Raw genomic sequence first — 22259 nt, forward strand, 5'->3', positions numbered from 1 at the left:
CGACCAATCAGGTCTCACGGTGACTACCTGTCACCCTATTTTCTTTCGACCAATCAGGTCTCACGGTGATTACTTGGCGCCTCTCTTTCATTCCGACCAATCAGTTCCTACGAGATCATGATGTACATGCATGATTACGCATAAATAGATTTTCAGATCTATTTCAGAACAAGTATTCATAAGCATCATCACAAGTATCTAGAATACGTTGAACACACTGCTTACAACCTTCAAGGAAGTTATACATTCTGGTACACGTTCATACACCTTAACCTCTCACAAAGTCTATCACTCTGATCTCAGCAGTTCCTCTGCTTCCCCCCTAAGACCAACCCTTCTCCTTTGTGACCGAAGCAAGACCGAAATATCCATTTCTTAGTTTAGGACAGGGTTGTATAAATTGATCTTTCGAATCTAAAGTACTCTTGTGCGATACATTTGTTTAGGGTTTAGACTCATTTCTCATCAACCTACCCCATTTTACCATTTTCAGTAGAATTAGTTTTTGCCATACAACAATAAGCATGTGAGAAGTTTGTCTTAAAATTACATGAAATATTATACAGTATGGTTCATAGTACTGGAACCGTGTATAATAATAGTTCATGACAAGTAAGCCTTAAGCATACTCATGTTCATTAAACACTTAAGATTTGAGTCATGATGCACATACACAAGGCGTTTTATTGATCAAAAGATATCTTATAAGTGTTCACGAGAGTTGTAGAAATGTTAAACATATTTGTAAAAATAGTTCATGAGCATTTGCTAATTTGTACTGGGTAGGTATGCGAGGGTGCGCGTACCAAATTCAGATGGTCAAGGTACGTGTATTGGGTATTCGTACCTTAAGGATATTCACGAACTTAGGTTCTTGAGGTACACGTACTGGTTATGCATATCTCCCCACATTCACGAATTTAGAACACCATGATACGCGTACCGGGTATGCACACCTACCAATATTTCGGAATTTCAGATATCATAGTACGTGAACTGGGTATATGTACCTACACTGAGTTCATATTTTAGTAGCTCTATAAACTCTCTTTTTGATGTTTGAAACATTTCCAAGGGACATAGATATACATATTATTACTCGGGCAATTTTCAAATGATTCGCCAACATAGTTCTTGAATAACAAATTGTATCGAACTAAGATTGCTAATGACCTATGAACATCCATTGCTTGAATCGTATTTTAAGATGTTTAACAAGACAAACTTGACTCGATTTTTTTTTGTTGGAAATATTGAATCTACAAGAAATCATACGACAGGTATCAAATAGATAAAATGGTAATACTTGTGAGCAAATAAAATGGTTCTTCATATACCTCTTTGTAGATGAAGTTCTCCAAATGTCTCTATTTGATCTTCAGTGTTCAATCTTGTAGGGTTATGCATTGATGTCTGATACTCAACTACCATATTCTAATTTTAGTCCGAGACTTGACTTACGTAGACTAGAAATCAAGATATAGTTTTGTGCATCCAACATTGACCACAAACTTAGAGATAACAAAACTTACGAGTTCGACCGAACTACTCATATTATGATCATTGATAAAAGTTTAGACTTATTTTATTAATTTACAATTTAATTGTAATTCCCTTGAGACTAGATTGGAAGCCAAAACTTATTTCCATTGCTCAGGCTTATGTTCCATCCTCTGAGGATGGTAACAACCTACTTGATTGTAATTTTTCTATGACGTTCGCAATTGTCGGACCTTTAATACCTTAAATCTGGAAGGCTAGTTTCTTTAATATATCATATGTTCCAAAAGAAAACAAAAAAAAAGAAAAAAAATACATTCGTGTTAAAATAATATATAACATATACATAAAAAAATGTTCATGATTGCTAGTCGGGTACCGATTTACTTGCAGATGTACCATTTCAAAATTATAAAATGTTACACAGAATTTGGCATGTTAATCGGTGCCCCTATTAACTTACAAATATCGGACGGGTGACCATTTTGGGCGTGTTTGTGCTGCATAGATCCCAACTAGACTTTGTATGCCCTTGGGTGAAAGTTATAACTCCCCTTGCCTTTACATTTTCTAGTTCTGTTGTCTTGTGGGCGTGGACCTGGGTCCACCGGGCCGCAAGTACAGTTGAGGAAACAGACGAATAATTTCCCCTTCCGTCCTTTTTCTACTCGAAAATGACAATGACATAAAGGAGAAGAGTTAGATTAGTAAAGACGCCACATTCATGTGGGCCCCACAGATTAGGGTTTCGTATCCATCTTTATCTACTGCGCGTTAAATAGGCCTACTAAAGATATCGTAATAATTTTCTATTCGCGAAAAAATAAAAAAAGGCGGAAACAATTTTGGCGGTAAAACGATCAAACTCATCCACACGTGTCGCGACACAATTGGCTCTCTATGTATGGTAGATGTCGGTTATGTATGTATATGATATTGCATGTACATAATTAGGTTGTTTTTCCCGCGCTAAGTGATAGAGAGAGAGAAAAAGGAGATTCCCAGGAAAAAAAGAGGCTTGTCCTTTAGAGAGAGAGAGAGAAAGAACGAGAGATTTCACAGAGTAGAATTTCAGGAAAGGAGTTTCTTAAAACCCTAGTTGATTTGAAATCGATCTGGGTTTTGAATTTAGGGAAAATAAAAGTTAGGGTTTTGAAATTTGACATTGTTTTAGATTAGAAATCATAGATCTAAATTTCAGCTACAGATCAGAGATCCAGAGTCTATCTTTACTAGATATTTCAAGGTTAGATTTGTTGTGCGTTATTTTCTTGATTTGTGCTTATTATTTGTTATGATTTGTAGGATTAATTGATTGCATGAATTATTTTTTTCCAGCTGATTTAGTAGTGATGATGGAAGAAGCGAAACCCTCTAATAGTAGTAGCTCTCAACAGGAAGAGATTGATCCAATGGAAGCTCGATTCACAGCTCTTTGCAAGGTTTTTTTTTTTTTTAAACGATTTTATTTTAGTTTAGCTGGTTGTGGTCTAAAAAGGGGGATTTTATTATGCAGAGTGGGTTAACGTTAGAAGAAAAGATGGCAACCCAAGCGATGAATTTGTTTAAGGAAACTAAACACCTTTTATTAGCTAATATCTCTAGTATTGGAGGTGGAACGGTAAATAATAGCCTTTTTAACTGATTTGATTTTATGTTGTTAAGTATTTTACCTGAGGTAACTAAATTGCAAAAGGTGCTTAATTTGGTTGACTTGAATATGTTGGTTTGATTTGATCAGCCTGAGGAAGTGGAAAGGTTTTGGTTTGCTTTCATATTATATTGTGGGAAGAGGTTAAGTGAGTCAGCATCACCACCACAAGACAAGGATCAAAACGGGCTTACTTTATGTCGGATATTGAAAGCGACGAAGCTCAAGTAAGATTTTTGTGTTGATTGTTGAGCTGTTTATCTATGTGTTTGGTGTAGGTATTGATTTGTGAATGCTCTTGTTTTGCAGTGTCAAAGATTTCTTCAAAGAGTTGCCACAGTTTCTTCTCAAGTCAGGTCCTGTTATTAGCAAGTTGTATGGTGTAGATTGGGAGCAGAGATTAGAGGTGTGTGTAAATTGTGTAACATATCAAAGACATATTTTTGTGCTCAATTTTTGTTCATGTTATAGTTTGTATATGTTTGTTTTGTCTGTGTTAGGCCAAAGAGTTGCAGGCCAACATTGCGCACTTGATTGTTCTCAGCAAGTAAGCATCTTGTATCCGATTTGTTTTATTTTAAGAGTTGTTTGTAGTATCTTCTTGTATATAACTGTTTTTTGAATTTTGTTGGGATATGAATTCTAGTATTTAAAAATGGACGGGGATGTGAACTACTATGAATGTTTAGCGATGTGTATGTATAATGGATGGGGTTGTGAACTACTTTCTTTAGCCTTTATGTGTGTGAAAACAATATTTGAAGTATACAGTTTGGTGACGTTATTTAAAAATGGTGCTATATAGGTACTACAAGCGTTTATACCTACAGTTCTTCTTGACAAGCGACGATATACAGTCAGATGTTGCATGCGACGATAAACAGTCAGCTGTTGCAAACAACGCAGGCCCTGTGTCAAATTACCATCGTTTTGGATGGTTGCTTTTCTTGGCACTTCGAGTCCATGCTTTTAGCCGCTTCAAGGATCTCGTGACTTGTACTAATGGATTGGTATCGATATTGGTTAGTTCTCTACTCCTATTACCCCACATTCAATAAATGTACTGTTACATGAAGAGGTTTCTCTATGCACTGAGTTTTTTTATCTCACTGATCATGTTTTATGATTATTGTGTTTTTTTTATATCTCTTTGAGTGAGGTCTTGTAAAAGTATTAAGAAAATATATGCATAAGCCTAATATGATTTAAATTAATGACAGGCTATCCTGATTCTTCATGTTCCTGTGCATGTCAGGAAATTCTCTTTTGATTCCGAGATGTTTGGTAGGAGTCATTTAACTTCTTTGGCTGGCTTCTTAGTTTCTCTCTCTTATTTTAATGTAACTGATAGGTCTACTTTTCTTCATTTGTTTCAGTTAGAAAAGACAATAAAGGTGTTGACGTTCTTGCATCTCTTTGTAAAATGTATGAGACATCGGAAGATGAGCTGCGGAAAACAATGGAGAGAACTAATGATTTGATAGTGGATGTTTTGAAGAAAACCTGCTGTTCGGCATCACAATGTAAAACTAAAAATTTAGAAAATGTTGACACAGGTTGGTTGGAGTTGGTCATTTCCTTTTGTGTTAGTGATTATCTGTCGCTTTGTCATTGGAGCTTTACAATTGGATTTTTTCATCTGAAATATCTTTTTATTCCTAATGCAGAAGGTTTGACCTTTTTTGAAGATTTAATGGAAGAATCATCTTTTTCATCTAGTCTGATGGTTCTGGAAAGGGACTATGAAATGAATAATAAGTGTGATCTGGATGAAAGGGTATTTGTGAATGACGAGGATAGCCTACTTGGCACAGGAAGCTTGTCTGGAGGCGCCATTAGTGTCACCGGTGTTAAGGTATATTGATATATTCTAATATGAAGGTGATGCGACCAAATATTTTGTTAGTTTGGCCTCTTAAAAAGGATAGCTTTTTAATAACTGGAGGTCTTTTCTTCTATGCAGAGGAAGTTTGGTTCAATGGCCTCTCCAGGGAAGACAGTGACAAGCCCACTCTCACCCCCTTGTTCTCCTGCTCCTTCTGTAAATGGTCATCTTGGTGGTAATAACACAAAGATGGCACCTACACCAGTAAGTACTGCTATGACTACTGCGAAGTGGCTTCGTACTGTCATTTCCCCACTTCCTTCAAAACCTTCGGCAGAGCTGGAGCGGTTTCTTTCATCTTGTGACAAGAATGTAACTGATGATGTGATACATCGAGCACAAGTAATATTGGAGGCAATCTTTCCTAGAAGTGCCTTAGGAGAGCGATGTACCACGGGGAGCCTGCACAGTGCAAATCTGATGGACAGCATATGGGCCGAACAGAGAAGAATGGAAGGTCTAAAATTGTACTATAGGGTTCTGGAAGCAATGTGCAGAGCAGAATCTCAAAGATTGCACGGTAGTAACTTGACCTCATTATTAACCAATGAGAGGTTTCACCGATGCATGCTTGCTTGTTCAGCTGAATTGGTTCTGGCCACCCATAAGACAGTTACAATGTTATTCCCTGCTGTATTGGAGCGAACTGGTATTACAGCTTTTGATTTGAGCAAAGTGATAGAAAGTTTCATTAGGCATGAAGAATCTCTTCCGAGAGAGTTGAGGCGACATCTAAATTCTTTGGAGGAGCGGTTGTTGGAGAGCATGGTATGGGAAAAAGGCTCCTCAATGTACAACTCTTTAATTGTTGCAAGGCCTGCCCTGTCTGCAGAAATTTATCGCCTAGGATTATTAGCGGAACCCATGCCATCCCTGGATGCAATTGCCACTCATAATAACGTTTCATATGGAGGCTTGCCACCACTACCTTTCGTACACAAGCATGAAACTGCAACAGGTAATTGCTAACATATTTTGTGGAAGTTGCCTAATTTCAAGATTATATACATGACAGTGAGTATTATATTCGTCCTCCCTCTACTTTGTGCTTTGTAGATGTTTGACCTTACCTAAGATTTATATTTGGTTTGAGGGTTTTGCCAGGTCATATATGATCTTGGATATTGTTGTTTCCGTTCACGTTTGTAAGATTCTGTTTGCAATAATTTTGCAGGTCAAAACGGAGAGATGATGTCCCCAAAGAGAGTGTGTGGTGAGTATCGAAATGTACTAGGTGAACGGAACTCCTTTACATCGCCAGTGAAGGATCGTTTATTGGTTAATAGTCTTAAGTCGAAGTTGCCACCATCACCATTTCTGCAGTCTGCTTTTGCTAGGTAAGAATTTGTTTGATATGATTCTATTGATATATTAAATTTATGTGCACAGTCTTACTGCCTTTGTAGTCCTCTTATAATACCTTTTGCATACTGTATTGCAGCCCAAACAGACCAAACCCTGGAGGTGGGGGTGAAACATGTGCAGAGACAGGGATTAATGTTTTCTTTAGTAAGGTATGATTATGTGTAAAGATATGTGTAGGTTGCTCGCTGTTTTGATTATCCGTGCATGTAAGAACCTCATCATTAATTAGTCTTTAGACACCTGGGAGTCTTGTTCCCAATGTCTCTTTTTGTGTAACTGAAGAGATTTAAAATGGGCATGATAATTTGCTTTTTGTTGGCCTTGCATTTGCTTTATGGTACCTTAGAAAACTGTATCCACGGACTAGGTCAAGTTTGCTGTGTTAGATTGTCTAGCTAGGCCCCGACTTAGTCAATAAGATTTTCTATACATTTCCTCGCTACACATATTGGCTCAGATGCTTGAAAGTGTATGTTTATTGTCATGTTCAATTCCACCCTGACAGTTTGGTCTTGTTTTATTATATTAGATTCTGAAGTTGGCAGCTGTCAGAATCAATGGCTTGGTTGAAAGGCTGCAAGTTTCTCCGCAAGTTCGGGAAACTGTTTACTGTTTCGTTCAACAAACCCTTCGTCAGCGAACGTCAATTTTCTTCAACCGCCATATTGACCAGATTATACTTTGCAGTTTATACGGGGTTGCAAAGGTGTGTCTGCAAATAGTTGATGAATTGTTTAATGCTAACGGTGAACCCAAATATTCTCCTAATGGTATAAAATTTTGTTCTTACCAAGGTTCTGTCCTCACTTGCAGATTTCCCTTTTAAACTTGACGTTTAAAGAAATCATTTACAACTACAGGAAGCAACCACAATGTAAACCTCAGGTTTTTCGCAGTGTGTTTGTTGACAGATCATTAACACGTTTTAATGGGGTATGTAGTGCTTCTTCTATATAACTTTTCTAGACATTAGCTTTTTAATTTTTCCAGAGGGGTCTAAGACTAAGTGTTTGGGAAACAGAAACCAGGGCAGGAGCATGTGGATATTATTACGTTTTATAATGAAGTGTTCGTTCCGGCCGTGAAGCCTCTATTGATGGAGATTGGCCCTGCTAGTGCATCACTAAACACACATCGGATTCCTGAAACTAACAGTAGCACTGATTGTACGCACTCACAAACTTTCTCCCGGTTTATTTCTCAGTGGGAAGTTTTTTGCCTAACATTTTCCATGTCATTTTTGCTGGACAGCTCAATGTCCTGGATCACCTAGGGTATCTACATTTCCAGCTCTTCCTGATATGTCTCCGAAGAAAGTTTCTGCAGCACATAATGTTTATGTATCTCCACTACGGTCTTCAAAGGTTTGCAGACACACATTGTTTTGGTATTTTTTGTAACTGGCCCTAAATATGATCGCTTTTGTTGACACTGAAAATCTCAACAGCATTAATTCAAATCATCATATGTTTGAGTCTTAAATTAGCATCTATTGTCTATGAAATTGCTGCCCACCTTTCAGTTGCCATACTTTAGTATGCTAAATGATGTTTTAAGTTATCACATTGAGAAGGCTTTGTAAGCAGAAATGTTTATTTTAAATTTTTTTAGCTCATATTTTTTACTCGAGGTCAACTATTTATTTCTGCAGATGGATGCTTTGATAACGCACAGCTCTAGGAGCTATTATGCTTGTGTTGGAGAGAGCACTCATGCTTACCAAAGTCCTTCCAAGGATCTGACTGCCATCAATAATCGTTTGAATGGGTAAGTCTCGATTTTAGGCTGAGTAGAAGTGCCGTTGATGATGGTGGTGCTTTCTTTGTCTAGTCATTTTCCTCATCTTTTTTGTTTTTTCCCCATCCGTTCAGCAAAAAAGTGAATGGAAGGCTCAATTTTGATGAGGGTGGTGGCCTGGTGAGTGATACGCTTGTAATGGGGAGTCTGTACCTTCAAAACGGCAATTGTGCACCCCCTCCCACTGGTGCTCTGAATTCACCGCCTACACTCATGAAGACTGAACAGCCAGATAACTAATTCTGACACGTTTGACCCGTCCCTCGATGTAAATTCTGCTATTTCTCCTAGCAGCCTTTTTAATTTGTTTTGATTTCTAGCTTTAGTTGATTCTAACCTTATACCTGAATACTGGGTATTGTGTGAGCGGCTAGGTGCAGTAAGAAAGGTCGCCGCCAACTGCCCCCAGTCTGTAATTTTAGTTTTCTCAATAAAAGTATTCCCACTTCTAACTAACTTGACTGACTTGGCCAAATGATCCTTCAGTTTCTATTACCCTACATTGAATTTATGGCTCTCACACATCTTTCTCTAATTATAACCAGTCTACAGCATTAAAAGAAAAAGAAGTGTGGACTACAGTTGTTGCATTGCAAGAACAATATGCTCTTCTTTTCCCCCACACATCGCTGCAGTCTACTCAGCCTGAGGATTTCTGATTCTTTTTATTCAACCAGTCTTAAACTGCATCTCATACAATGTAATTAGATTTTAAAACCCATGTTATGACAGGCAATACCTGGCCTGCAAACGCCTAGGTCCTAAGAGGATTCAGGGAGACTGCTAATACCTACAAAATTATTATGTTTAAACAGTAGAAAAGCCATCACACTTGAAGAGTCTTGCGGCTCTTTTAGCTAATATATAAAACTCCCTCATCTTATGGAGCGGTTTTCATTTTTGAAGCGATAGTTTCTTAAAAATAAATTAGTTGTAATATAAATTTATCAAAAACAAAGCGCGTGGCACATTGGTTCAGCCTTCTCCAGGCGATTCCCCTCGCTTTTAAAAACCATGCCTGCAATTACGCATGGCAAAGCTCTGTAAGAATAAAGATGACATTCGAGCCTTTACATAAGAGTGTCGTATTATATACGCTACCCCTGCTTCTTTCGCTTGTATCAAATCAATCAGTTCCTCCCTCACAGAAAGGTCCATAGCTACGCTTTGTGATAACTGGAGTCTCACTCTCCTTAGTCCTTATACATGGATCTCCTGCTAGGACACGGACTACAAGCTTTGGAAGGTTGAGGATTTCCTGCTTTGGATGGAAAATTTATCTCCAAGTCGAATAGCTCAGTAAATATCAAACTTGAAGTTGGTTGGACATTTGAAGGAACTTGCAGAAGTGTGACCAGCGTCCAACAGGTATATCTCAGGAAAGACTTAATGCCAGGAATGATGCATCTATCCATATTTAATGTTATGATTGATGCAGGTTTACAAGACTCACATTATCTAATTGGTCAGAGTGAACGAAATGGGAAGCGAGTATTTGTCATGTCATGTGTTTTCATTGTTGTAGTGTACAAATGAAAACTGGACAGCATCAGACCAAGTACGCAACTGAAAGAACAAGACTAGAATGGCCTAGGTGCGAATGCAAGTCACAAGCCGGAAATACGAATACCTGATTTGAGCATAAACAGACGTCGAGTGAATGGGGGTTATCAGGGAAGGATGATTGGCACAACAATACACTCACACGGGGTGGGAAGGCGTTAAAACAAGTGCTCTTATCCACTGGGAACAAGGACAAGGTTTTGGGGACATTACAGAGCTTCCACACACAATAGATCCATCACAGTGTGTGTATCCAAAAATTATGCTTCTTTACTACGAATATAAATTTCAGTATCAAGGACTTCAGTCTCTTTGGAATATACTAACAAGAGCATTCAGAAAAAATCTGGTAGAGCTAACGTAGATAAGGCATAAAAAGGGTCATATTCGTATACCGGCCAACAATTTCCACAATCTGTATGTTGACATGCTTTTCATGACTTGTAGGACTTCTGGCAATGGAACCACCTTATGGAAGGGTACCGTTCTTTGTGGCGTCGAATGATATTCTTCATCATCATCAAACTCCAGTAAATAGCTGCACCAAACAAGTAACATATATTTTCAGTTTTGAAGTTAACAATTAGAGTAACAACTCCTATTGCAGACCAAGGATCATATAGTCCATAAGGTGTCAGGAGACTTGGATTAACTAAAATGAGACGGGAGAAAATGAACTTACTCGTCGTTTTTCCTCTGAAAATAGCAAGTATGTTGAGAGTGGCACCAAATGAAAATACAAAAAGTCAGCCCCAATACATCAGTTAAGTAAAAACATACATGCTATCTAAACATTATGAACAATGCTGTAGCATGCTAGCGCAACGGTATTTGGTTAAAAACTCCAAAAGATATTAGCACACAACCTTGCGATGAGGATTAACCACGGTTGCTCTAAACAATGCAGTGGTTCCAGGATAGACTGCCAAAACACATTTCCCAGTTGGGTAATCAGGTGCGTTAGAGGGGTCATTTCGCTTTGGGAAAGGAATAATGCGTGACATAGGTAGCTTGTACGTTCTGAAAATATCAATTCAACCAACTCATTTGCGGGTAAAACATTCACAAAAAGAAAAAATGACTGCGTGAGAAAATGCATATAGCCCGCTCTTACAATACACAGAGCATGTCCCCGTGTAACAGGAGTTTCTCCTCTCCCTCTCCTTTTTTTTTTTTTTTTTTTTTTCATAACCATAAATCAAAATAATGCAGATATACAGTATACTAAAAAAAAAAGTATATTGTAAGAGCGAAAAAATAGCTACCTCTGGGAGCCTCCATCTTCATCATCACCTGGCTCCACATCAAATACTTCAAATCTGCAAAAGATTTTACTCTAGCATCTAAGAAAAAGATGGCCAACACATGCTACTAGTCCAACATATAGGTTCACTGATACACATCAAATAAGGATATTGGAGAAGGGAAATGGTTAAATGGAAATGGATGAGGGGACTTTAAGGTGCTATGAACAGTGGGAGTTAAAGATTGTGTTTTAGTTATAATACCAGTAGTTGCAAGACAAGGGGCTGTTAATTTTGACCAAAAGATAAGAAAACTAAATAGAGAAATAAACTCATCAAGGTGAAAATGACACTAAACTTTTTCTAGTGGCATCGCACACAAACTGGACCAAAGCTGACATCTGCATACAAAAAGTCTATCTGAACTCACAAATCATAAGTTGCTAATATGTGGATTAATGAGATTACATATATCTGGAAAATATTTTCAGCAAAATAGAAGTAAAAGAACACGGCACAATCAATACCATTTTTCTTATCGGGTCCAACCTAATAATCTACATAATACCTAAGCTGCTACTAGAAGTGAACTTACTCTTTTGTTTCTCTATCGAAATGAGTTACTTTTACGACAAACCACTCATCCCTCTGAGCATCATCAGGTGTGAATCTAGCTGCCACCTGAAAGTATAAATGGAAACGATCGGTAAATAAGCAAGAGCAGAACAAACTACACAGTTAACAAGATCATGGATATGTAAACATAACAAACCTCTTCACCCTTAAGATCAGCCGCAAGCTCTAGTTGGTTTGTCATGGAAACAACAGGTGTATACTTTGATAGAACTGTCTCAGTTTTCTGCTCCATAAGCTCTGCAATCACACAAATGCGTTGAAAAGAAACCTTAGTGATGAGGCATTGTAAATGTACCATAAGCCAGGTAAATAGTTGAGATTCCTTTATCTAGATTGAAATTATTTCTTGGATTCCATCAACCATTTATTCTGAAATGACAAGTATGAAAGCACAAAGCAGATGTCTGGAAGTTTTTATCCAGATTAAGCACAAAGGAGCAGTCTCCTAGAAAAAGCTTAAGAGTTCACACCTATCTTTTTCCTCCTCAATGCAAAAGGTCGTGACTGTAGCAGGCGTATCCAGTTAATTTATCAGCGTATTCGAGACGCTGCAACATGAAAAACAATTCCAGGATCAGGCATTTAAGGCTATCGGATTCTCAAACAACCAATAGAGATCATCATAGGGCTTAAGAGACTAATTTGGAACAATGCCAATGATCTAGTATATAACAAGTCTAAGAACATAATCTGGGTGCCAAAAGTGAATTCAAAATGTCACAAATCTGTAATTGAGAACCTAATTTCTTTCGTGAAAATCTGGTAGGGGACGTAGTAACTTTACAATCTTTTGGAAAACCCCAAGATATCCAGCATTTTTCACTGAACAGCCGGACTGATTTTATTTTATTATAATTTTTTTAAAATTTCGGAAGTAAATCATTAAAGAAATGTAAAAAAAAAACCAAACAAAATATAAATAAATAGATTATATATACGAATATGCCCGACGTTCTTCAACAAGAACCGCCGGGAAAGCTTTCTGGTTCTTTTACCCCTAATAATCACCATCCATTAAAATAGTTACAATACATACCTAATACGAGGGGCAAAACGAGAGAAGAAGAAGAGAAGTAAAAAAGAAAAGGTTATGTTTTCGGTACTTTAAAAAATCGAAAATCCCGAGAGAAAATCACGGGATTTCTACCGTAACACATAAACATTGGACTCATTTCTTCCCATTGATAATCCAAATACCAGAGGGTTTTACTGTCGTTTGTCTGATCCGTTCACGAGATTTTTCTTCCGGGTTCTTTTGGGTGTCAACCCAGAATCCTTTAAAATATAGAATCCTATTATTGGGCTTAGATCAACGGCTATGGAATGAGTGTTTTAACACTCATTCACTACCAAAATCAATGAGAGTCTAACTGAAAGAGTGTGTTTGTGACCGTGGGAGAGCAAAAATATAGACTAGGAGGCTGAAGTTCAGCCGTTTGAAGACAATTTTTCTCTCCAAACGGCTGAACTTCAACCTCCTGTTGGAAAAAATTGGGTTTCACAAAGGATGAATGAATCAGAGAAGAAAGTGTTGCACTCCAAAACTTTCAAGGCTTGTATAAATTTCTTTTAGACAAATATTTCTACCCTCCCAATAACAATTGGCGATTACAACAGGTATGCGAAATATTGCCTTCGGGATACAATGAAAGCCCTGCAACGAAAACTGAATTCAAGGTTTGTACCCCTTGATTCAATCAAGAACACACAAAGAGATTTCTGATGATGCTTTTTGAAACAGAGAAAACAGATTGATTTTTCTTATATGTTAAACGAAACTGGGAGAAGCTATTTATTAAGGGTTTTGCACCTGTTGGGAATAGGTTTTTATTCGCCAACAGGTTTCTATTCACGAAACGTCAGGTTCCTTCATCAACAGACATCAATGGTGTCTTTTGGATTCGAAATTTTCGAACAGGCTTTTATCGGCCAAATAAAACCGTCAGTTCAAAAAATTCTTCCGGGGGCGTTGCCCCCTTGAAACCCCCACCATGGGCGGTCTCCCCTGGACCCCCACGACCTGACCTGTCAGGTCGACCACAGCCTGGGGGACGATGCCCCCCAAGACCCCCCTTTGGTTAGCGGCGTTGAAAATATTCCAACACCTCCTATGTATTTTTATTTTATAAAACTCCTATGGGACCCATGTAAAAGAGTTTAAAAAAATAAAAAACTAAAAATTCTATCCAAACGTCACAAATTCAGCCGCTTAATGTGTGTTTTTACCAAACGGCTAAAAATCAGCCGCTTAGTCTCCCCTTTCACCCACTCTTTCGTTTCAATGAGTGTATGAGTGATTATTGATGAATGGGTGAATACTCACTCCATAGTAGCACCTAATTTGAGCAAATATAGTGAAACTCATTCATATTGGATGAGAGCACTCACTCCATAGCCCTTGCTCTTAGAAAGTCAAGTTTTTTTGGGGGCTTTTTAGGGTCACCAAATATCAATTGGGACACCCCTCATCATATATTTATATAAAGACTAATATGACCTCATATGATTTTAGATAATAAAACCTGATTAACATTATTAATCATGATTAGCAAATCGATTAAGACTAATTCACCTCTTTAAGTGAAGTGATGAAACTGAAAATCAAAACAAAACAAAATCAGAGGGAAGAGAAGAAGAAGAAGAAGAAGAGAAAAAAAAATTGGAGATTTTTTTTGCAAATGAGTTCAAGCAAAACTTTTGATGTAGGTGACCCTTCATCTTCAAAATATGATAACATATTGATACCCATCAACAACGATCAGTTCTTTGCTGATTTTTCAGAAGATCATGAATCTTTTTCTCAAACTCAAAATAACCTTATGAACCTTACTATGATTTCGAAGGACCAACCCAAGAAGAAGAAGAAATCGAAGAAACCAATGCTCAAGATTACCAGGTATACCTCTATTCTAGCTCAAATTTCAGTTCTTAAGCTCAGAGTGGGTAGAAGTTTCAATTTTTTACTTCCGAAAATCCTAGTTTTCCAGCCGCCAGGTACAATGAACTCATGGCCGTTATTATGTTATACGGCTCACAGTTCATGAACTCCCAGCCGTTATGAAATATTAAGGATGGTACGATGAAAAGTTCCTGGCCGTAACTAGTCAATTACGACCAGCCTTCTACGTGCACGAGAAGCATTTAATATTGTCGGTGGCGGTTAGGTTTCCTGGACGAAAGTATTAAATTCCATTCATTGCTGACGGCGCCGGCTGGGTTACCCAACCGTTTATATTTTTACGGCTGGATTTGTAAGCCGAAATCAGACTCATCCAAAAACAGGGAAATAAACGGCCAAGAACTCCTATATGTAAACTTTTTACGGATGAGACCATGGGCGGTCGACCCAACCGTTTATTTCCTGACGGCTAGGATATCCCTAGTCGACCCAGACGTAAATAATATTATGGCTCTAACGTTACCTTTCTACCTAGCCATTTAGTTACTCACGGCTGGGTATTCAATATCGACCCAGCCGTTTCTGTGTATTTTTTTTAACAAATGATGTGACATATTTAATAGATTGTACTGTACATTCCGGTGAAAGATCAAGAGGTGGTTACGGAAGACCAAGAGGTGTTTATGAAAGACCAAGAGGTGGTTATAGAAGACCAACCGCCACCGGTGCAAGTTTCCGAGGATACAAGTGCTCACTATGCAAACAACTATGAGTGGAAACATAAAAAATATGCAAAGAAGTGGGCTCAAGAACAAGGGATGAAAAAGATGTGCATCATAGTCCAGAATAAACAAATTACTCCCACCAGCTTTCAAATGGTTTGTGAGTGTAGTGGAAAGTATGAGAGCCATTGGAAGAAGGGTAGTGAGTATAAGCCAAAAATAACGAGGAAGAGGGGACGTTATAATACGAAGAAGCGCGGATGCCCTTTTAAGCTTAAATTTAAATTTGACGACAAGAAAGTGTGGTATATGGAAAATGTAGTCTCGGGTTATCATACTCATCCTATTTCGAAGAGTTTGATCAAACATCCTTATTCGGCAAGGCTCAACCCTTTAGAAAAAGAATTAGTACGCATGTTGAGTAAAAGACGTACAAGACCTATTGATATTCTTAGTGGCGTGAAGGTGTTAAACCCCTCAAACTCATCCTCATTGGCAACTATCTATAACGAAAGAGAAAAATCTAGAAATGAGTTATGGCAAGATATGGTGCTTATGCAACAACTATTATTTTTGTTTGAGGAAGCAAAGTACTCTACCGCCTACGACACGAATGACGAAGGTGAAGTGGAATATCTTTTCATCGCGAATCCAGAATGTGTAGAATTGACAAGATGCTTCCATAAAATTCTCTTTATGGATTGCACGTATAAAACGAACAAGTACAACATGCCAATATTGAACTTTGTTGGGCAAACATCTACCAAGTCGACATTTACCGTTGCGTTTTGTTAGACCCTTTGCGGATGATGCAAGAGCTTGGAAGGTAGACCAAATTACTTATGTAAGGGAAAAGTGTTTGCTTGAATTACGGTGTTACCCGGATTTCTACAAGCGGATGATGAGATTCGAAAGAGATGAAACGGAGGAGGTGCTAAGAGAGAGGTTCAAGCATTTGAACGGCATTTAAAGGGCAACGCTAAATTGACAAGTGAATATTGGATGAGAATTCCAATATGTGGCTATCTACTCTCCAACGCATTTCAGTGCGTTATTCATTCCATCTCCTATGCCGATAGTGTTACATACGCACCAACAAGATCAACTTTTACCGATGATGAATCAACAAGGATAGTCACCATGGGGTTTGTGAGCATGAGCCATTTTATAGGCCTCCAATTGAAAGAAGAATGCACATTACCTCCATTAAGGAGGGGAGATGGTGGTGACAATGAAATATCATTGGGTTGGTGTGCTAGGTTTGAAAAAAGATTTGAATTGTGGAAAGCATTGCAGTTGTCAAGGGATGCGCCTTGTATACTAATGACTTCCGATGAGGATGACTATGAGACTTCCGATGATGATGACTATGAGTAAATGTGGTGTCAAGGTTAGTGATAATATGATGACAATGTTATTTTGAAGGGTGGTGATCATATGAACCTTTATATGAATGTGGTGTGAACCTTTGTTTTTTGAATGTGATGTGAGCCTTTGTTTTTTGAATCACTCATTATAAATGAACATTTTAATCTAATTTTATCATATGTTTTAAAAAAACTAATTTTGAATCAATCATCACATCTAGGTTTTACGCTAACACGACCTAGCCGTTTAATAGAAACGGCTGGGAATACCTGACCGTGAACTAAACAACGGCTGAAAAACATATCTGTTTACAAAGTAACGGCCTGAAAACCCAACCGTGATTACCAATTCACATTACTACGGCTGGGAATTCAACCCGTAATGCCCAATGAACTGGTAAATTATTTTTTTCGCAGAATTACGGCTGGGAATCCCACATGTATTTCTGGGCACTGTCAGGTTTACGGCTGATATTGATGGGCGTAAACTAATATACGACTAGTAATTCTAGCCGTAACCTCAATTCACGGTTGGTTATCCCAGCCGTTTTTTACTCTGGATTGTTAGTAAATTGTGTTCTCTGATAGATAATTAAAACACTAGTATCCATTCATTCAAGGTACATTAATATCCAATTACTAAAAACAAGCTAAATCCACGAAAATATACTAAAACAAAGTCTTGAATGATAAAAGCTATGAAGATGAACATACTAAACCAAAGTCTTAAACAAGTACATTAACCACTTATTCACCACGACCAATATTCTTGGGAACATCGTCATAAGATGATGAAGAAGAACTTTGGGGACAACAAGAACCAATCATCCTCGTCGTCAGTATATAGATCATCCCTCATTGGATTATGTAACTCCTGAATCCTGAGACGCAGTGTTTTTTGTTGGTCGCAATCCAAATATAAGACCTCCTCAATGTTACGTTGCAGTCCCCTGGCTATCCACTTAGCTCGCTTAACCATCATCGTAGAAATGTCACACATTGGAAGCTCCTGGACTTCTTTTTCCTTTTTAGGGTTCCTAAAAATGGTGAAAAACAAATCAGAGTTATACAATTACGGTTAGGAACTAACAAAAACCCATCCGTGGTAAACAGTATCGGCTGGGATTACTGAGAAATCCTAACCGTAAATAAAGTCTCGGCTATAAACAATGTACACGACCTAGAAATTTACGCGATTACGGCTGGGAAATTTGCCCCTACCTAACCGTAATTTCTAAATCGGCTAGGAAACTTGGATAACGGCCAAGAACTACTGGTTACGGTTAGGAAATTTCCAGCCGAAAACACTCAACTATGAAATGAAATCAGCTAACATAGCACAGGGATTTTTACGGTTGGGAAAATCCCATCAGTGTACAAATATAACGGTTGGGATATCAAAATTTCCTAACCGTTTAAGAGGTTAACGGTTAGGAGTTCGTGATGTCCCAACCGTTAGGTTGTAATGATGGCCAGGACGATATGATATCCCAGCCGTAAACCCTTCAGAAATGAATTTTTAAATACCCTAAAATCATCAATCGAACCTATTTTTTCAATCTAATGATAAAATAACTTGTGGTTTTTTCGATTCTTACCTTGTAGGAGTCATTTGTGGAGGATTTGCAGGTGTTTGAACAGATTGGCTTACCACATAGGGATTTAGTGTTTGGAGAGATTGGTTCACTACATCTCCATTAAAAGGAACATCAATAACTTGCCCTGTTTCAGAATCAGGGTTCAAACAGTCGGATCTTGTCACTTTTGGTCTTGCTGCCATCTTGAGAATTAATGGAGAATAAAAAGTTTTTGGTTTTGGTTTTTGAGAGTTTTTGAGAATATGAAGTAGAATAGAGGAAATGAATGGGGAGAGGGTTAAAATTAGGATTAGAGGAGAGGGTAAATCATACTTTTAAGTCACTTGAATCTCCCGCCATCTAGTTTTTGGCTCCCCAAAGTATTTAAGTCCCCAAAATGGCCAAAAGACCTTGACTCTCTAAGCCCCAATAATAGGATCAAAATATATGAGTGATAAATAGTAACATTATCACAGGGTTAGCCTAACCTACCGAAGGGTGGTTGGGTATTTCACGTTTTCTAAAAGCAGGGGACCAGTACTTCTAAGGGTTCGGATACCAACCAAATATCCAACTGTCAAGATAATTTTGTTTTATATGGTTTGGTACTCGCTCATAGCAATAGTGATGCCAACCTTTAACAATCATGGGAAATAGGCTAATTTCATATTAAGATTCAAGGAACTAGATTTTATCTCGATTTGACTCTGGCAGTGTTATTTTGATCGTTGGTTGAATAACTTGGCTTCACTGTTTTGGTGATTCTTGTTCTTTTCTTTGTTGATTCTAGTTTTCATCCATATGACTTACGAGGATTTTTCGCTTCCGGTCTATCTTCTTTTTTTTTTCGTTTCTCGTCTATCTATGGCTTCAAATTCATCAAATTGTCAAGATTTTGAAGATATCATTAGTAAAATGAGTTTTATACTTGATAATCCAGAAATACACGAGTTTGAAGATGAAGAATCTTCTTTAGATACGTCAATTAAAAGAAACAAATGTTTAGTTTTCAAAATGATTTCAAGAAGAGGTTATGTTTTTGCGATTCCTAAAGAGATGTCATTCAAAGCTTGGAAAACTTCAGAAGCTTTCTTTATCTCATATCTAAGGGGAACATATATATGGTGAGATTTGAACAGTTATGTGACCTTGAATCTGTTCTTTGAATAATGAGTTGATGTTAATTGGAAGATGTAACAATATTTTCTGCTTTAGGAGTGTAAGTTCAAGTATGTATATTTGTGGATACAATTTCGTGGTCATCCTCTAAGCATGATGAGTGCTAAGAAAATTACCGCTATGACAAGAAAGTTTGGTACTCCTCAACCGATATCAAAAGATGCTGCTGCTAAAAGCGGAATATATGCTAAAGTCCATGTTCAAATAGATATTACAAAAACCTTTTCCCAAAAAGATGTTGGTAATTTTACCCTCTAAGAGAAAATGTTCGATTCAATTTAGAATTTTGATATGAAAAACTACCGTGTTTATGTTACTTCTAACGAATACTTTGACCACCAGATAAATAAATGCCGAACTCATTCAAAGGAACTTGAAGGAAACCATGGTTTTTCTCTCGAAGAATTTACATTGACAATTGGTGATGCGAAGATTCCTAGATACTCTGAAGAAGTCAGAGATAATTTCAAAACCAAGTTTTCCCAGATGGGGATTCCGGCGAATATACAGGCGCATGTTACTGCAACAACTTCATATTTACAACAAAAATTAGACGGTGGAAAAAACACACACGTAAAAATCTTAGGAAAGGGAAACAAAGTCATGTGTTCGATTTTGGAAAGAATGCCACAAACAAAATGGACGTGGTTGAAAAATTGTCAACAAACAAAATAATATGATAAAATACTTCAGTATTGATTTCAACTGCAGGAAATTTTGATACCATACATTATGACATAAAAAACCAGAGAAATCTGAGCAGTTGAGACACATCATCGACCAGAGACGCTCCAGCTGTATGTCATCAAAAGTTACCTCGTACTAACGATAAAGTGACAGTTGCAAATGGGGAAGAGTTTACTTCCTCCTTTCAGAAAGATGGGAAGAATGAAATATAGAGTTCGACTAGAGGCCCAGGTCTAGTTAGAAAAATGACACTGGTACGAGAACAACTACCCAAATACCACGATGGTATAAAGATACCTCGATTCAAGATATTCAACCGGATCAAATTGTGGTATTAGTTAGCCATATTTCAGCAGTAATCAGTTCAATTATACCCCCACTAATCAGTGCTTGTTAGTAACAGCGCCTGCCTACGTTCTCCCTATTTCTCTATATAAGGGGATGCAAGTTCCTCACATTGTTCATCCTTTCATCTCTTTCTCTTTCTCATTCTCCTGATAGAATTTCCTTTCTTCATCTCCTCTTCAATCACCAAAGCTTATTATAGATAGACTGCATAAAGATCTAGTTCTTTGTTATGTGCCTGGCATGTAAGGTCTGAAAGTATGGTGCAACCAAGGATGTCTTGCCGACGACTAATACTGTTTTATAGATAAATATGAATTCTTCAATTTTCTTTAAGAAAGAAAAAAAAGAATCATCATTAACAATTTGCAAAAAATAAGAAGGAGTTGGCAAGTTGTCCTTGGCTACATTTACCTTTCTGCTTCTCATGCTAGGCCCACTATGATAAATTATAAGGATTTGAATCAGTTGATGACATGATGATGAGGCGGGGGGATGATTGATAAGCATGTAAATGCTATTTTATACCCATATTTATATTAGCTAGGATACAATATTTTAGTTGCTAATACTATTTTAGTGCTTTTGGAGAAAGTACAAGTGAATTCGATCATCCGGCGAATAAACAGCAAAATGTGAGACTTAATGGTGTTTGTGACGAAAATTGCGAAATGTGGTTGGCCTGGTATTTCCATATATCAGCAATCACAATGATGAAACGTGGTTGGCCTGGTATTTCCATGTATCAGCAACCATAATGATGAAATGGGGTTGGCATGGTATTTCCATGTATCAGCAACCACAATGATCAAATATGTTGGCCTGGTATTTCTATATATCAACAACACTTATTATGCTGACCTGGTATTTCTATATATCAGCAGCACTTATTATGCTGGCCTGGTATCTCTATATATCATCAACACTTATTATGTTGGCCTGGTATCTCCATATATATCAGCAACATAGAATTATTTCACAGCCGAGGTCATAATGGGCAAACAAGTTTTAATTTGCTCTTCAATTAATGCATGGTGAAGCGAGTCGACGTCAGCATACTAATGCCACCTAAGATTGGTCAAGAGTGACTTTATTATTGTTAGCATAATAATGGAAGAATATCACCTCCATGACCACGTGCAAATGAAGTGCAAAATGAAGAAAAAGGAAATATTAACATATCTTGTGCTTACATAAGTTCTCTTGCTATATATATATAAAGAATATGAAGGAATGTTTGAGACCAAGTGACGTCATTTGTGCAAATACAGTTAAGGTGGGCCCATCACATGCAAGAAAATATCATGCTTTTTAAATGAAATTAATTCATTTCCTTGGTGGTTTCATATACTATGGAAAGTGGAGATCTGTTGATACTTTACAATGTTTCGTCATAATATGACACACGACCCAATATTATTGGGCGGATTGTATTTCATGACATGTGGCAGACTTCTATTGGGAGGTGATGTGACGACGACGTGAATTCATTTGTGGGCTATATTTATGTGTTGTTTCAAAATAAAAATGAGGGTCGGCCATAGTGCCGCAACTAGATAAGGGTTTTGAAGTTTTGTTTTCTATTGTTCGTTTTTATTAGCTAGAGTTTGATTTATTTATATTGATTTATGGTTTTTGGAGAAAACCATGTCTAGCTAATCCATGTTAGGGTGAACGGATGAAGTTGTAGGTGATTTATTTTATGTTCTTGAATAAAGTTTGACCAATTGAACTTAATGATAATGTTTGTGATTCTCTTTCAATGTTTCACCTTCTAGCTATATTTTTTATGTTCTATGCCATGTATAGTCCATAGTTAGATTAGTAGAAGAATTCATTGAA

At 37.5% G+C, this 22259-nt stretch overlaps 2 protein-coding genes across 3 annotated transcripts; one reads left to right on the top strand and one right to left on the bottom strand.

Annotated features, from left to right (window-relative positions):
- The first annotated feature begins 2487 nt into the window (after positions 1-2487).
- LOC113271496 (retinoblastoma-related protein-like) lies at positions 2488-8654 on the top strand. The gene is made up of 19 exons (XM_026521378.1): positions 2488-2746; positions 2839-2942; positions 3017-3121; positions 3242-3378; positions 3461-3557; positions 3652-3698; positions 3957-4173; positions 4372-4435; positions 4528-4707; positions 4819-5006; positions 5115-5994; positions 6211-6373; positions 6478-6550; positions 6931-7107; positions 7215-7334; positions 7423-7567; positions 7653-7765; positions 8053-8168; positions 8273-8654. The coding sequence occupies exons 2-19, from the start codon at positions 2853-2855 to the stop codon at positions 8436-8438; spliced, it is 3078 nt and encodes a 1025-aa protein (XP_026377163.1). The 5' UTR covers positions 2488-2746; positions 2839-2852; the 3' UTR covers positions 8439-8654.
- Positions 8655-10011: 1357 nt separating this feature from the next.
- On the bottom strand, positions 10012-12878 carry LOC113274338 (SAGA-associated factor 29 homolog A-like). 2 transcript variants are annotated; one of them, XM_026523753.1, is made up of 8 exons: positions 12678-12878; positions 12112-12189; positions 11778-11878; positions 11601-11686; positions 11027-11080; positions 10628-10781; positions 10444-10457; positions 10012-10299 (listed from the first exon to the last, which is right to left on the bottom strand). In XM_026523753.1, exons 3-8 carry the CDS (start codon positions 11871-11873, stop codon positions 10143-10145), a joined length of 561 nt encoding a protein of 186 aa, XP_026379538.1. In that variant the 5' UTR covers positions 11874-11878; positions 12112-12189; positions 12678-12878; the 3' UTR covers positions 10012-10142. The 2 variants fall into 2 exon arrangements, with proteins under 2 accessions (XP_026379538.1, XP_026379537.1); XM_026523752.1 differs by lacking the exon at positions 12678-12878 and adding an exon at positions 12381-12576.
- Positions 12879-22259: the final 9381 nt, after the last annotated feature.

The sequence above is a fragment of the Papaver somniferum genome, chromosome 4, assembly GCF_003573695.1.
Source record: "Papaver somniferum cultivar HN1 chromosome 4, ASM357369v1, whole genome shotgun sequence".
In the NCBI taxonomy this organism is placed as follows: Eukaryota; Viridiplantae; Streptophyta; class Magnoliopsida; order Ranunculales; family Papaveraceae; genus Papaver; species Papaver somniferum.

What these genes read in the sequence shown, in the direction of transcription:
- LOC113271496 (XM_026521378.1), top strand. Translation starts at nt 2,853, where the DNA reads ATGATGGAAGAAGCGAAACCCTCTAATAGTAGTAGCTCTCAACAGGAA. An exon ending in ATGGATTGGTATCGATATTG is followed by an intron (nt 4,174 to 4,371) that starts GTTAGTTCTCTA and finishes AATTAATGACAG; the next exon opens with GCTATCCTGATTCTTCATGT. An exon ending in GTTTATACGGGGTTGCAAAG is followed by an intron (nt 7,108 to 7,214) that starts GTGTGTCTGCAA and finishes CCTCACTTGCAG; the next exon opens with ATTTCCCTTTTAAACTTGAC.
- LOC113274338 (XM_026523753.1), bottom strand. Translation starts at nt 11,873, where the DNA reads ATGGAGCAGAAAACTGAGACAGTTCTATCAAAGTATACACCTGTTGTT. An exon ending in CTGATCTTAAGGGTGAAGAG is followed by an intron (nt 11,687 to 11,777) that starts GTTTGTTATGTT and finishes TTATACTTTCAG; the next exon opens with GTGGCAGCTAGATTCACACC. An exon ending in TTCGATAGAGAAACAAAAGA is followed by an intron (nt 11,081 to 11,600) that starts GTAAGTTCACTT and finishes AATCTTTTGCAG; the next exon opens with ATTTGAAGTATTTGATGTGG.